General features: G+C 46.4%; 1 protein-coding gene across 1 annotated transcript in view; it reads left to right on the top strand.

Moving 5' to 3' along the window:
* Snx1 (sorting nexin 1) overlaps positions 1 to 2,808 on the top strand; it is a 37,247-nt gene extending 34,439 nt beyond the window's left edge. The window contains exons 12-15 of the mRNA XM_076925364.1: positions 316 to 459; positions 1,284 to 1,364; positions 1,724 to 1,795; positions 2,384 to 2,808. Coding sequence (XP_076781479.1) covers positions 316 to 459; positions 1,284 to 1,364; positions 1,724 to 1,795; positions 2,384 to 2,434 — 348 coding nt within the window. The 3' untranslated portion in view covers positions 2,435 to 2,808. The remainder of the gene's footprint in view (positions 1 to 315; positions 460 to 1,283; positions 1,365 to 1,723; positions 1,796 to 2,383) is intronic.
* Positions 2,809 to 16,453: the final 13,645 nt, after the last annotated feature.

Below are 16,453 nucleotides of genomic sequence, written 5' to 3'. Positions count from 1 at the left end.
GTCTGACTTGGTTGAGGTAGGCAGTTTGGAAACCTTATTAATAAGTGTCAGGGATTGGCATCAGGCCACCCTCTGCTCCAGTCACCCAGCCCTGGGAGTAGCATGGCGCTGGCCCACTGGAAGCTTGAAGAGGCCCTGACCCAAGCTTGTGCTTTTTAGACATTAAATGCCTCAGCTAACAGTGGCTGCAGAACCTGCCCTTGCTCAGTGCTTCCCTGGCACAGCTGCTGGGAGATCCTCCTTCTAATAGAAGGCAGAGCCAGACAGGATTGCTGAAGAACTGGCTGTGCTCCTCCCAACTGCCCTCCCCCATAGGCTGCCTTCGACCAGCGCATGAAGACATGGCAGCGCTGGCAGGATGCTCAGGCCACGCTGCAGAAGAAGCGGGAGTCTGAGGCTCGGCTGCTGTGGGCCAACAAGCCTGACAAACTGCAGCAGGCTAAGGAGGAGATTACAGAGGTGAGTTCCCTACCAAAGCTAGCCCTGCATGAGTATGTTGCTGCTTCCTCAGTGAACACTGCTCCTATCCTGACCATGGCCAGATGCTTAGAAGCCCACAATAGGCAAGAGAGCTAATTAAAGGGCCAGGGCTGCTGGACAGGCCTGTGGGCATGACTTCAGGGCAGCCTTGAGGACTGGGTCTCTACCAGTCTTTTTTATTTTTAAATTATTTTTATTTTCATGGTTATGAATGTTTTGCCTGTTTGTCTGTGCACCATGTTCATGCCTGGTACCTGAGAAGGCCAGAAGAGGGTCCTAGAAACTTGTGAGCCACCAAGTTGGGGCTGGGATTTGAACCTGGATCCTCGGGAAGAGTAGCCAGTGCACTTAATCCTTAAGTGCATGAATATTCAAGAAGCTACCTACATGATTCAGACATGCCTCTCCAGGAAAGACCTAAATTAAGGTGGTTTTTTTTTTTTTTTTTTTTTTTTTTCCTGTGGTTTGTGCTGTGTTTCTGAGTTCCTGAATCAGTCTGCTATGGTGCTAAGAGTTTTCTCAAAGGCTTGGCCAGAGGTACATGGCCATCTTTTCCCATTGTCTGATGGGCTGTGATACACAGTGCGAATCCCTTAGGTATCTCAGCCTTCCCAAGGGGCCAGAAAGACGTAAGGACCCACTGAGGTCTCCTGTAGAATGGCACCATGGTATTAATGACACTGCACGCCGCCTTTTTGATTTGTGGTGCTGGAACTCAAGCCCAGTCTCTCAGATATATGAGTCAAGCACTGTGCTACTGAGCTCCATCCAGACCTTATGCAAGCCTCTTTTCTTCTCCCTAGTGGGAATCTCGGGTGACTCAGTATGAAAGAGACTTTGAAAGAATTTCAACAGTTGTCCGAAAGGAAGTGACACGATTTGAGGTAAGCTAGAACCCATGCGTTCTGTGTGTACCTGAGCGTCTGCACTCTGTGCTGGTTTCTGAGGTTATCTTATGGTGGTTATCTCACATTTGCTGCTGGACCAACGCATTTAGACACAAAGCATGTCAGGAGCTGCCATGTGTCCTTTCTCCTCCACCACCCTCTCCTTCCCTCTAAGAAAGCTTGTAGAGAGAGCTTTGGCAGAGGCTGTTTGGCTGGAAACTGTAGCTGTTAAAGCTGCTGGCTCTATTTTCCGAGACTGTGCAGTAAACACTTGGTCAGCAGTAAACACCACCATCCCACCAAAATGGGAAGGAACACCTGACTGGGCAGTCAGTGTAAAATCCTGTCTCCTATAGAAAGAGAAATCCAAGGACTTCAAAAACCACGTGATCAAGTACCTAGAGACACTCCTACATTCCCAGCAGCAGGTATGTAATTATGCATAGCTCTGGCCCCCATTTCCTGCCCCAGATAACAGCTGACTATTTGGGACTTTGGTGACTAGATGTGGGGGTCCTGGCTCTGGGGTAGGAGGCTCTGCTGTAGTTGATAATTGAAAACTGGCCTTTCATGCTCCGTCTCAGTCAGGGGAACTCTGTTGCCCTCTCTCCAGTGAGCCGTCTCTCCTGCTGCTGCCCGAAGTCTACAGTTTATTTTTAGGGACCTTCATCTCTTCTTTCACTGCTAATGTAGAGCCTTATCCTCTGAGTGCCCACCCTGTGGTACTGCCTGCCCCTCTGGTTTCTGAGACTCTAACCAATCTGTGGAACAATGGTACCATTGTGAGGTGCAAACAGAGACTGCCTTTGAACTTGGGACAGAAATTGATGCTTCCTTAAGTCTAGAGGGAGGAGAAAGAGTGTGGCTTCTGCATCTGCTCCAAATGCCTTCCTCTTGGGTGGCTGTGATGCATGGGGTATGCCATGACACTGACCTCTCCTTCTTCCCAGACTAGCTCAGGCTCTGCTCTGCCACTAGGTGGGGCACTTGCTTACTGTCTCCCTACTTCTTTGCAGCTGGCAAAATACTGGGAAGCCTTCCTTCCTGAGGCAAAGGCCATCTCCTGAGGGACCAAGGATACCAGAGCCTACCTTCGTGACGCTGCCTTTTTATACACTGTCCTTCTCCTCTATGGACCCCAACTGATGCCCCTGCCTTGGCTGGACTTAGCCCTTCTACTCTGCCCACGGACAAACTGTTCCCAGTTACTCTAACCATGTTTAGCTTCCACGTATATTTTCTTACCTAAGAGAATAGTTTCCTGCTTTAAGCAAAAGACCTACAATAGGTGGTGGAATTATAGGTTAGGGGTGGAGTGTTGATATAAATATATAAATACAAATGTATATTTTTCAGGATGTGGTTTAGGAACTGGGAATAACGTTTTCTGTTACTCCTGATGGTGCCATGAAAGATTATGTAATAAAATATTTGAAAATCAGGTCACAGGACTCAGAGTGGTAGCACTTTTTGCTCTCTGATGGAAAGCAGGTAGGAAAGTCTAGAGTGCTCCTAACCAAGAGGTCGCTGGTTCTAGGTTTGCCTCCACAGGCACTGAAAGCCTGCTGCTGCCTTCCTGTGGAACTGAGTTTCTTCTCTACCTGCCTCAGCTCCCGGCTCAGAGCGTCTCAGTCTGTTTGAGTCTTGTTTCTACTTCTACAGGAAGGAGCCTCAAGACAGACTTCAGACTCTATGGCCTGTTCTGTAGAGGAGGCTGACCTGGCCTTCTGCCCCTCTTCCCTAGGCCTGAAGAGCTCTGGCCTATCCTGTGTTCTAATCCTCCTTTTCTTCCTACCAAAGCAGGTACTCAGGCTGGAGGGAGGGAGTCTTCATTAGCATCCAGGCATGTGCTTGCTTAGCATGTGAAGGATGTGGGTCCAGTCCCCAGCCCCACACAAAGGGAAGGCACCTCACCTTCAGGGCTGCTCCTGTTCCTATGTAAGGACTGGCTACTTTGTCCCTCCAGACAGGGGAATCAGAGCCTAAGCCTTTCAGAGTTCAAAGACGCTTTACTAGTCTGAAAGAGTGTGTCCCCTAGAGCCCCAAGTGCATGGGCACAAGCTAGGAGTGTTTAGACCAGTCAGAGTCTGGCCAGGGAAGGTTGGAGTCTCAGACCAGCCATTGCTGGGCCTGCCCTCAGCAACGTCTACAGCTCCAGTGGCACAAGCTAGCGAGGGGTAGGAGGCTCCTCGGTGAGAGAAAACAGAATGTCTGCTGTGAGGACCCTGCTCTCCAGCCCCCCCAGTCTCCAGAGAAGCCCCACACAGCTCCTGGACCTCTTGCTTGATGGCTGGTGCTGCTTGGGGACAGCACTGATTCCTGGCTCTCACACTGGCACCGGGAGGAGGTGCTAATGCTGCAGCTGCAGCGGTTATGTCAGCAGGTTAATAACAGAGAAGGCTGTCGGCCCAGCTGCCTCCTCAGGCCATTACCACCTGTGGTTTTATCTCTCAGTCCTCTCTACATGCTTTTACATAGTTAAAATTACACAGCGGGTTCTGGATCCTGCTTTGATCATTCAACATTATGTCAGATGCATTTTCCCTCCTTGTCTTTTGTAACCATGTCATTTTTAAGACTGAGTGTAGTTAAGAACACATTTAATCCTAGTATTCTATGAGTTCAAAGCCAGCCTACTCTACATAGTAAGACCCTGTCTCAAACAAAGACAGACAGGTTTCTATGGAGTATCATAATTCAAATTCATCACTCACTGGTGGGTCCTTGGTTGAGGAAGGGGCCGGCATCTGTTATTATAATTTCACATAGAACTTGTATTCTTTATGAAAATTTCCAGTATTGAGATTTTACCCCACTTACTGGTTTGTTTGTTTGTTTGTTTTTGAGTTAGAATCTTGGGTAACCCACACTGGTTTTGAATTTGCTATGTAGCTGGGCAGTGGTGGCGCACGCCTTTAATCCCAGCACTTGGGAGGCAGAGGCAGGCGGATTTCTGAGTTCAAGGCCAGCCTGGTCTACAGAGTGAGCTCCAGGACAGCCAGGGCTACACAAAGAAACCCTGTCTCGAGAAAAAAAAAAAACATGTGACCTCCAGGTACCTGCTCTGACAGGCACACACCCCTGCTTGCATGCGTGCACACACACACAAAGGTTTAACTATATAATAGTTATTTAGCATACAGCTCATACTTAAATTTGTCCATTGTCTAAAGTGTAGCCAGGGCTACACAGAGAAACCCTGTCTCAAAAAACCAGATAGAGAGAGAGAGAGAGAGAGAGAGAGAGAGAGAGAGAGAGAGAGAGAGAAAGAGAGAGAGAGAGAGAAGAAGGAGGAGGAAGAATAAAAATAAGAAGAAGAAGAAGAAGAAGAAGAAGAAGAAGAAGAAGAAGAAGAAGAAGAAGAAGAAGAAGAAGAAGAAGAAGAGAAGAGGAGAGAGCGCTTCTCTTTGTAGCCCTAATGTCCTGGAACTCACTCTGTAGACCAGGCTAGCTTCAAACTCAGAGATCCACCTGCCTCTGCCTCCCGGTTGCTGAGATTAAAGGTGTGCGCCACCACTGCCTTGAAACTTTGGGCTCTTGTTAGAATGCCAGTCTGTGGCTGGGAAGCCTAAGTAAATGAATAAGGCCTTTGAGGAAGGATGAGCTGCTGGAGGTGTGCTCAGGATGGAGTCCAGTCCTGGCAGAGCAGAGGATGCTGAATGAGGGAATGGTCCCTGAGCAAGCTCTGGGTACACAGGAGGTTTTTCCCCCACCAGCATTTGGTGGGAAAGGGATGGGAGATAATGAGTCCCCTGGAGCACAGAAGGACATATCTTCGCTGCAGTTGGCATTCATGTGACCCTCAGACTTGGTCTCTGGAGACACTGGTAGAGCCTCTCCATGCTTGGGCAGGTCAGACCAGGGCTGAGAGATAGATGCAGACGAGAAACGCCAGCTCATCCTCTGAAGCGTGGGACACGTCACCTGCCAATGCCCTGCCTTGTCAGCTGTGTGGTTCTATGTTGGCACCGTCTACCAAACCAAGGTCTGGAGCAATAGCTCAGGGTCACAACAGGTGCCAAACATGCACAAACATGCAGGCTATGTCACAGTTGGATATAGTTCCCTAACTTCGAGGACCCTAGCTCACACTTTGATGTACATCTCCCTTCACAATGGTGTTAACACCTCTTGGAAGGTAATTCCAGGTCTACCCTTCCCATCCTCATTTCTGTCAGCTCTGGGCTTTGTGCCTGTGACCTCCCCTATTTATCAGCCCTTATTCCTTTTTTTTTTTTTTTAAGTATGTATATGTATGTGTTACTAAGTGTATATATATATATCATGACCCATGAAGGTCATGTTTGGGTCCCCTGGAAATGGAATTACAGGCAGTTGTAAGCTGCCATCTGGGCACTAGGAATTGAACCCAGGTCCTCTGCAAGAGCAGTAAGTGCTTTCAACTGCTGAGGCCTCTCTGCAGCCTCTCCGCATCCATCACACCTTCCTGAAACAGTCACTTCTAACGCTCTGGATGGGCGTAGACAGGTGTGGGCAGGTGCGGGAGAGTCGTTCACTGAAGATCCTCATGAACACTTCTAGAAAGTAGGTACTAAAGACATCTACATGTCCATCGGGAAGGGGTTAGATGAGGTATGGTACAGTGACCCAATTAGATATCACAGAGACACAAGGAAAATGTTTTCTGAGTGAAAAAAGCAGGCAGGAGAATTGCAACCAACACGATCCGCATTTAATAAAACTATGATTGGGAAAGGCACTGATTGAATTATTAAGTACAGTTATCTCTAGAAATGGAATTTTCCTTACTTTTACTTTTTTATGTCATTTTCATATTGCTTAAGTTTTCTGTATTTATAATCAGAAAAATCAAATAAAGCAATATTTCAGTATGGAAGAAAAGCTCCACACGTCCTTTAACATAACATAACTTTATGATAGGAATGGGAATCTTGACCCCTGCACATCTCTTGATGTGATACACATGTGTCTGTCCTCTTGGCCATCGGTCCTTTCTGCCTTGTGTCCTGATACTCCGAGATGACCTCATCAGCCTCGTGACTGTCACCTGAATACCATGGACTGCTCCAAATTCTTGTCTGTGGGTCCACCAAGGCCACTTCCCCAACCCCCAACAGGGTTTCTCTGTGTGGCCCTGGCTGTCCTGGTACTTGATCTCTAGGTCAGGCTGGCCTCAAATTCAGAGCTCTGCCTACTTCTGACTCCTGAGTGCTCGGATTAAAGATGTGTGCCTAGCTCACCAAGGCCATTTTTCAAGCATTCCAGATATGTGGGCAAATGTAAGGTTTAACGGGCCTTGCTGTGGTGGTAAGACTGTTTGGTGACTTCGGTTGAGCCTGCAGGCTATCAAATACTAGTACCTATCCCATGAGATCTCTCTCTCCTACAAGCCTTATCCCTCTAACCCTGGTTTGGTTTGGAAATTGCTCTGTTGCCGTGAAGACCAGACGTCCTGAACAGAAAGCTCCACTCACCTGCAGCAGCTCAGTGGCAGCCCAGAGGCAGCCAGTAGCTTATCTTCCAAAAAATATACTCTGGGTCCAGAAAAAAACCCACAAAAAAACCCTATTCGGTCTGAGACAGGACCTTTCCCTAAAGAGATCAGACAACTCTTTCCAAATGACTGTGTCTCCCTGAGCTTCAAAGCCCTCAGCTTCCCCTTGCATTATGAGTAGCTGCAGTCAAGACCACAGGGCCCAACCAGCCTGTCTAGTGGGGAACAGTGCTAGAAAAACATGATGAAGCACAAGACAGCCAGGAACATGTGCAGGGCAGGGAACAGAGCATCCCCCAACAGCCACTGCCACTGTGGAGTCTATTAACTACAATAAGAACTGTCATCTGAACACTGATATGCCAGGCATGGAGCTCTGACAGTAAGACCTCACTCTGCCAGGTGGGCATCATCTACCATAAAGAGCTACTTGAAGTAGTTTGCTCAAGGAGATAGCTCAGAATTAATACTTAAGCCCAAATCCCCAGCTCAAGCTTCTCTGCTCCAGTATGCCTCATACAAAGTAGACAGAGATTGTCAAGAGGAATCAGCTTACTAAGCTATTTTGTGTTGGCCTTTTGAGATGGTTTCATAAAACTCAGGCTGGCCCCTAATGCACTCTATAGTAAAGGCTAGCCTTGAACTCCTGATCGTTTGGCCTCAGCCTCCCAGGTACTGCAAGCCACACGCTTGGCTAATTTGTGGTTTTTTTTTTTTGTTTGTTTGTTTTTTTTTAAAGACCCAAATTGAGTCCACTCAACAAGAAAATTATGAACAAGTCTCATTTTGGTACTAACTTGTCCTTATATTTGAGCACCTGAGACAGTCTCCCTGAAAGTCTTGCAACGATGTCTTGCCCTGCTGGTATTAGGAGCAGCCACTAGACAACTTTTTTTGTTTTTGTTTTTGTTTTGTTTTCGAGTCAGGGGTTTTCTTTGTTGTTCTGGCTGTATTAGAACTTGCTCTGTAGTCCAGGCTGGCCTCAAACTAACAGAGATCTGCCTACCTCTGCCTCCTAAGTGCTGGAATTTAAAGGTGTGCACCACCACATCTGGCTTAAAAATTACTCTTGTTGAGTCTTGTGTGAGTCCCAGCCACATGGGAAGCTGAGGCAGGAGAATCCCTTGACCCTAAGACATGGGTGGGGCTGAGACTATAGCTTAGTGGCAGAACACCTGACTAGTACCTAAAATCCTTGGCTTGATCCCATACAGTGCAAAACAACTCCACTTTTTGAGAAGCCACAGACAACCCCCTGTGGAGTGCTAGGGTGTAAGATACGGGCACCTCCATTCCAGACCTGCAGATCTGCAGCAGCCACAGCCTCTCCTGGATTCTGTCTGTTGTCCTCAGTTCTTGTCCAATGGCTGTCTATGGTGAGTACGGAGAGAGGTAGGAGCTGACTGGAAAGTCTATGTGGTGGAAAGTCCTGCAAGCATCTCAGAGTCTTAACTCAAGCACCATCATACCTGGGCAGGGAGTGAGTGGCCCTTAGAAGTGACACTGTTGGCTCATGTCCTAGGTTTCACTCACATAGGACATGCTCACCAGAGGTGTCTTCTTACCCCCACCCTTTCTAAAACCCACTCTCTTCCTTCCTCAAGGCCTGTCCTCACTTTATAAAAATGGAGTTTAGACTAACTCTGTAGTTTAAAAATGTCTTAGCAAAACTTTTTTTAAAGGTTACTCTAAAAGCCAATGTTCACACATAAAAATTATCTATTTATTTGCTTGTTTGTTTGTTTGTTTGTTTTGGTTTTTTCCCGAGACAGGATTTCTCTGTGCAACCTTGGCTGGCCTGAACTTATCTGTAGACCAGGCTGGCCTTGAACTCACAGAGATCTGCCTATCTCTGACTCCTGAGTGCAAGTAAGGTATGTACACTAGTGTGCTCGTGTGTGTGTGTGTGTGTGTGTGTGTGTGTGTGTGTGTGTGTATGCTCTCTTCCTCTCTCTCTCTCTCTCTCTCTCTCTCTCTCTCTCTCATACACACACAGCAGAGTAATTTTTAAAAATCAGGATGTTTGTAGCTCAGTGTAAAAGTCGCTTTTATTTGCTTGTTTACTGCCTTTGTCTGCTAACCTAGGCTTAGTCCTGGTTATGGAAGCATCTAGCCGCCTCTACACAGTCTTATCTAGGCCTAGAATGTTTTCAGTCTCTGAGACTTACAGCTGAATAAGCTCATCCTTTTTAGCTCTTTCTGAACTCTGGCTGGCTGGTCAATTCAGCTGTTCTGGCTCAAAACTCCTCTCCCCACAGACTATCTCGCTGTTTTCTCTCTCTCTCTCTCTCTCTCTCTCTCTCTCTCTCTCTCTCTCTCTCTCGCCCCCTCCTGTCTCTTAAGTGGCCTCTCTTTGCTCTCTGTTCTCGTGAGAGTTGGACATATCCTATTCTGTCAAATCTTCCTCTGATTCCTCACTTTATTGGCCTCTCAACTAGACATCACTTTCAAACACCGTGCTTCCTTCTACAAACTAAATCTACCTTCATTGTTTGGGATTAACAGTGTGTATTCAGTGTGCGTCTCTATTCCAGCCAGAGTAGCCATGTTGCTGGACTGAAATCCCTTCACAAATCATTTGGTAGAGTGCTCACATGCAGAGCCTTGGGTTTGATCCCAAGCAATGCCTAGACCTAGACAAGATGGCATACAGCCATAATGCCAGGATTTCACAGGAAGTGGAGTCAAGAGGACCAAAGTCCAAGGTTGGCTACACAGCTAGTTGGAGGCCAGACAGGAGAGCCTGGGTTTTTTTTTTTGTTTTTTTTTTAATTAAGTAGTTAAAAGTAAAAATTATAAAATGTCTTTTAGCCAGGCATGATGGCACACGCCTTTAATCATAGGACAAGGGAAGCAGAGGCATGTGGAAGCCAGCCTGATCTACAGAGAGAATTCCAGGACAGACAATGCTACATAGAAAGACACTGTCTCAAAATAAAAAGAATTTATATTTATAAATTTATACTCAAACACATATATCTATATCTATATATGTCTATCTCTACAGTAAAGGCGATCAGTAGGAGCCATGCTCAGATGATGACTAAGACAGGCTGGTTCACACCAACCTCTGTCTCTGACACTTCTGTGCACTACGGAGCAAACAAAGGAACCCTGATCTTGAAATAGTTGTATCTCAATGTACTGAAAGAAATAAAATATATTAGAATGAACCATATGTAGTTGCCAGTATCACGCTGGTTCCAGAAGTATAAAAACAGTAATTTTGTATAAATAAAAAAAATTAATATTTATTCACTGTGTGCCAGGCCCATGCTAAACAGTTCAGAAGCATGATGTTGTTTAAGCCACATACAAATCTCTTGCAGATAAGGAGTTGGGTTGGGGGCGGGGGTCAAAAATTACAGAGACAAGCAAAATTGGGATCAGCTGTAGCAGGCTAGACCCACCCTTGCTCTTGTAATCCGGTTGAAGCCCTCTGGGCCAGCGTGCCTGCATGCCCCAGAGAAGAATCCGGCCTCTGTGCCCAGTGGCGCCCGCCAGCTGCAGCCAGGAGCTGTTTGTTTTCTTAACGGGGGTTATCCAAACCTCCTGAGCGCCTCTCAGCTGCAGAAGCCCTGCCGGTGAAAAGCAGCTTTGTGTGATGATGGTGAAGGGCGAGGTTCCCAGCCAAGGCCCGAGCTGAGCCAGCTCAAGCACCAGCATGCGGAGCTCCCCGAAGCAACCAGTGCCACCACAGGAGCAGCCTGATGTCGGAATCATCTTCACGTCCAGCTTCTCCTGCCCGTTGTTTAGTCCATGATCCTGCCTAGGGGCTATAAGCTGTGGAGTCCACGTCTGCATGCCGTAACTAGTGTGGAGGGGGCCCAGGAAGCTGGTGTAGGAATCCAGAAACAGACAGGTGCCTGCCTTTAGTGTCCCGACCAACTGTTTCGAGGATCAGAACATGATCCGGAACTCACTGTAAATGCTAGCGTCAGGCTCCTCCGAGCTCTAAGCAGTCAGAAAACTGGAAGTGAAGTGCTTGCTCTAAAATCTATTAATGGAGTATAAGATCCTAATGTAGCCAAGAAAAAGAGCTTGTGAGATGGCTCAGCAGTGAAGGCGCTTGCCACTAAGCCTGATGACCTGAGTTTGAGTCCCAGGGACCCGGTTGGTGGAAGGAGGGCATTGACCTTCACACTTGAGAGTGCGTGTGCATATGTAAAAGTCACAAAATTTTCAGAAGCAGCCAAGCAGTACCTGCTTTGGCGTTGATATCATGGTATATATTGGTTTTTGTTGTTGTTGTTTTGTTTTTCTGTTTTTCGAGACAGGGTTTCTCTGTGTAGCCCTGGCTGTCCTGGAACTCACTCTGTAGACCAGGCTGGCCTTGAACTCAGAAATCGCCTGCCTCTGTCTCCCAAGTGCTGGGATTAAAGGCGTGAGTCACCACTACCTGGCGTTTTTTTTGTTTTTTTGTTTGTTTGTTTGTTTTGTTGTGTTTTGTTTTTTAAATAATTCACAAATTTGCAGTGTCTCTCCCAAAATATTGTAAGTAGTACCTCTGAGTCAAGGAGATTTGGGGGTGGGAGTGGAGGGGTGCTGTTGTTGATTGAGACATGGGTCTCATGTAGCCAAGGCTGGCTTGAAACTCACTATGTAACCAAGGATACCTCTTGCCTGTACCTCCCAAGTGCTGGAATTGCAAACTTGTGCCATCACACTCACCATAAGCCTCTTGCTGTTTGACTGCAGTCTTGTTCTGTGGAGCCCTCGGGACCTAGGAGCAGAAGGTTGCTATACATTTTTACACCTCAGGTGCGTTAACTCTCATTCTATAACTAGTGAGGAAAACACACTCATTTGGAAAAATACCTGGTAAATTGGTTCAGTGGGTATAGGCACTTGCTGCCAAACCTGGTGATCTGAGAACAGTTCCTGGGTCCTGTATCCATATATCCCTGTAGACCTGTGAACACCTGCATGGGATGGCACCTTTCCCCCACAGCAAACCAATCAATTTAAAAAAGAGAGAGAGAGAGAGAGAATACTTGAAAATTGAGTAAGTGAATGAAATTCACAAGTCTGCAGGGGGGGAGACTGGTGAAGGTGGAATGCACACACAGATGCACACACATGTACACACATGCACATAAACATGCACACACATGCATACACATATACACGCACATGAAAATTAAACACCACAAACTACCCAAGCAGTGCATGGTGACGGACACCTGTACCTGTGTTATCAATGAAATCAAAGCCAGCCTAGGCTCCTCACCCCTCAGCTAGCCTTCAAATCTAGAAAGGTCATTCTCCACAGGTCCAAAGGAAGCTCCAGGTTCTCCAAACTCCAAAGGCAGTGCATGAATCCAGAAATGACAGTCTTGCCTCTGCTCAAGTTGGACTCAAAAGGAATGTTTAGGAAAGCCTAGGTCAGCCTTTCTCACAAACCTGAGAAAACTGGTTTCTGTCTGCCAGAAAGAGCCACTTTCTTTGGCATATACCTATAGTTTCCTATCAAAGCCCAGGCTGACCTCTGCACTCCTCAGTCCACAGGTACTTGTTACGAATTTCAGAGTCCACGATAACTCCTAGGCATCCCTCCTTCAAGACACCCCTTCATTTTCTACATAAGGTCATGGTTTTCCTCTGCTCCCCAATTCTGTCTCCTGCTGTCCTTGCTCCTCTTGCAAACAGCTCTGGCCACATCCAGTCTGCTTCCTTCCCTCTCTGCTCTGAACTCTTTCTGATGCTGCCTCTGGATGTTCTGTCTCTTTCGTTCTGTGTCTGTGTCTGTGTCTGTGTCTGTGTCTGTGTCTGTGTCTGTGTCTGTGTGTCTGTCTCTGTCTCTCTCTCTCTTTCTCTCATCTAAAATAAAAACCTTTCCCTTAACCATAGAACAGCCATCTTGGTGGTTTCTTTACTGCATCCTGGATTATAATTCTCTCCCTATTCCCTGGAAGACACTCACTCCAGAGTGTCCTGCCCTGCACCCAGGAAAGGAGGGAGGAGTATCGTACCTACAGAGGAATCTGAGCAGACAGGCCTCACTGGGTTTCTTCCTTTATCTACTAGAGTTACAACACACTCTTTGATCTGATCTCACCTCCATAGAGCCATCTGTGCCTCCTGACACCTAAGCGTGAAGACAAGTGGTTTTTCTTTGCTTTGTAGTGCTGGAGATGAATCCAGGGTCTCATGCATCCTATGCCCCTAAGCTAAGTCCCAGGTTTCCCACCCTCAAATGGTTTACCTAAGATCTTTGGACCCTCACCTCTAAAGTATTCCATGTCACGTAAAAGAGGTCATCAAATCCTCCAGAATGTAAAAGTAACTTTTATTCTCCTGTCATAATTGTTGTCTCAGAGGCTCTGTCTGATAACCTAGGCCTAAACCTGGAAGCTTCTAGCCTCTGTACAATCTCATCTAGGTTTAGAATGTTTTCAGCCTCTGAGACTTACTGCTGAATACGTGCTTTCTAATTCTTTCTGAGCCCTGGCTGGCTGGTTTGACTCAACTGTTCTGGCTCAAACTCCTCTCCATGCTGACTGATTCTTACTGGCTTCTTTCAGATTCTGACTGAATTGCTCTGCTTGGCCTCAAACTGTCACTCTTCTGGCCCCTTCTCATTTGCTTGCTTGCTCTGTATTTACCTGTGTCTAGCTTGTGCTCTCTTCAATCTGTCTCTGTAAAACTCTCCTGGTAAGGGGACTGGAGAGATGGCTCAGAGGTTAAGAGCACTGACTGCTCTTCCAGAGGTCCTAAGTTCAATTCCCAGTAACCACATGGTGGCTCATAACCATCTGTAATGGGATTTGATGCCTTCTTCTGGTGTGTCTGAAGACAGTGACAGTGTATTCATATACAATAAACAAACAAAAAAAACCTCTCCTGGTAAAACCACCTCCTCCTCCCTCTCTGCTGCTTTACTCTCCCTCTCAACTCTACTGTACAGTGCTCCACAAACTCTACTGTATTTCTGTACTGTACTCTCTTTTATACTGTCTCTCTCTTAAGTAGCTTCTCTTGCCTCTTGTGAGAGTTGGGCATATCCTATTCTGTCAAATCTTTCTCTGATTCATCACTTTGTCTGCCCCTCAATTAGTCATCACTTTCAAACATGGTGCTTCCTTCTACAAACTAACTTTACCTTCATTATTTGGGGTTGAAGGTATAAGGTATATACTAAGGGCGTGTCTATATTCCAGCCAGAGGGATTAAAGATGTATGCTAAGGGCCGAGCCATACCACAGCTAGAAACAGTTTCAAATACCCTGTAACACTGGAGCTGGAGTTGTAGGTAGTTGTGAGCTGCTATGTGGGTGCTCAGAGTCGAACCTGAGTTCTCTGGAAGCTCGGCCAGTGTTATTTACTATGCCATTTTTCCAGTTCCAAGCTGTCTTTTGTTATAGGAATATCAACAAGACTCTTACAGGGTTTCTATTATTGTGATGATACATATCCAAAATCATCTAAGAAAGTCAGGGCAGAAGCTGATGGAGAGGCCATGGAGAAGGGTTGCTTCTGGGCTTGCTCCATAGGCCTGCTCTGCCTACTTTCTTATAGAACCCAGAACCACTTATGGGCAGCCCCACCCACAATGGGCTGTGCTCTCCCACTTCAACCACTAATGAGGAAGATGCCTTACAGGTTTGCCTATAGCCTGCTTTTTTTGTTTGTTGTTGGTTTTTTTTTTTTCTTCTGAGACAGGGTTTCTCTGTGTAGTCCTGGCTGTCCTGGAACTTACTCTGTAGACCAGGCTGGCTTCAAACTCGGAGATCTGCCTGTCTCTTCCTCTTGAGTGCTGGGATTAAATTTGTGCAACACCACTGCCTGGAAAATATAGCCTGATGTTTTGTTTTTGAGACAGGGTTTCTCTATGTGTCCCTGGTTGTCTTGTAACTCATTTTGTAGACCAGGCTGGTTTTGAGCACAGAGATCCACCTACCTCTGCCTTATAGCCTGATCTTATGGAGGCTTTTTCTTAATTTATGCTCACTCCTCTCCTAAGTGTCGAGTTTGTGTCAGGTTGACATAAAAACTAACCAAACAGTGAGTGAGGGACAGTGTCTCCCCCTCCCCCTTCTCCTATACTGGAGACACACAGCAATTACAGACTGTACTAAGTGCTTGATGTGATGTGGAAGGAATCCTCTTCAAGGAGCGTACAATAAGCTCACAAGTGGAGGGGTCAAGAGAAAGTGTGTTCCAGGTAAGAACGTGGAAGGTTAGAAAAACTGGAAGATTCCTGTGGCCAGGGTGATGAGAGGGAGTGGAAATGGGATAGGTGAGAGGGGTTGGGCTGAAGGCATCTTAAACTGTCAGGGTCCCAGTTTTAAGCGGAATGCTGTGCGGAAGCAGGTACTCTGATAGCAGTTTGCATTGTGAGACAGAGAACGAGCCTTATATCCAGAGAGAGACTAGGAAACAGAGGCCAAGAGACAGAGGCCATTAGGATGATGCTCTGAACACTGGGGTCACTCTGTGGGTAAAAGAGACTCGATGCCCCTTTGTTGAATTCAGATACCAACATCCCAAAGAGGAAATGAAACCCCAGCACTTCTCCTTGGAATGGGTCATTTCCCTTCCAGAGACCACACCTCCACCTCTACCTGGGAAGTTTCAGCTTCCTGGTTCCCTGGCCTTGGTACACTGAATTTGGAGAAGGAGAACTTAAGAATCAGTGTTGGTGAGGGTGTCCTCTGCAGACCAGCACTTCTGTACTAGCAAGAGAGAGGTCTCCGAACCTCAGCCCTAAGACAGATGCTCTGCTTTCAGCCCTACCCCAACCCCTCCTTCCAGGTATGAACCTAATAAAGCCAAACTTCTCACCTTCCTCCACAGGGCCTCTCACTGTGTGAAGTTAGTGCAGGATTCTTTGCTATACACAATTTTACCATAACTAAAGCTGCACACGTTTGCACAGCAGTGGGATAAAGGTGCCTGTTCATTTCTGCAGAAAAATAAAATAAAATCTTGTTGGATATTTGATGTGGCAGGAGCATCGTATCACCATTTATCAGAGTTGGTGGGTATCTGGAGTTTAAAATCATTAAACTCCAGATGGGGGTGTGCCAGGTGGGGGTGATGCACACCTTTAATCCTAGCACTCAGGAGGCAGAGGCAGGGAGACCTCTGAGTTTGAGACCAGCCTGGTCTACAGAGGGAATTTCAAGATACCCAGAGCTACCCAGAGAAACTCTGTCTCAAAAAAAAAAAAAAAAAAAAAAAAAAAAAAAAAAAAAAAAAAAAAAATCAACCAAACAACTGAATTACCAACCAAACAAAAATAACAACACAAGAAAACTAAGGATGGAGAGTTAAAAGTTTGGTGGCTGAGAGCACTGGCTGTTCTTCCAAAAAAAAGGACCCAGGTTCAATTCTCACACTCAGATGGAAACTCATGGCTGTCTAGAAGCCCAGCTCTAAGGGATCTGAGACATATACATGCAGGCAAAACACCTATACACATAAACAAAGTAAAATTTTTAAAAAGTCAAGGATGTGTGAACATCATCTCACATAAATACACAGTACAAAGTAGCAGAAGTGTGTTTAGGGCCATTTCAGAAACTGTTGGAAATTGTGTCCTAATCCCAAACCAAAATGAATGAATTCAGTTTCTCTTTTTGAGACAAGGTTTCATTAAGTAACCCTA

Source organism: Arvicanthis niloticus, chromosome 26 (genome assembly GCF_011762505.2).
Source record: "Arvicanthis niloticus isolate mArvNil1 chromosome 26, mArvNil1.pat.X, whole genome shotgun sequence".
In the NCBI taxonomy this organism is placed as follows: Eukaryota; Metazoa; Chordata; class Mammalia; order Rodentia; family Muridae; genus Arvicanthis; species Arvicanthis niloticus.
Note: the sequence above shows the minus strand (reverse complement) of the source record. Positions and strands in the feature narration are given on the sequence as shown.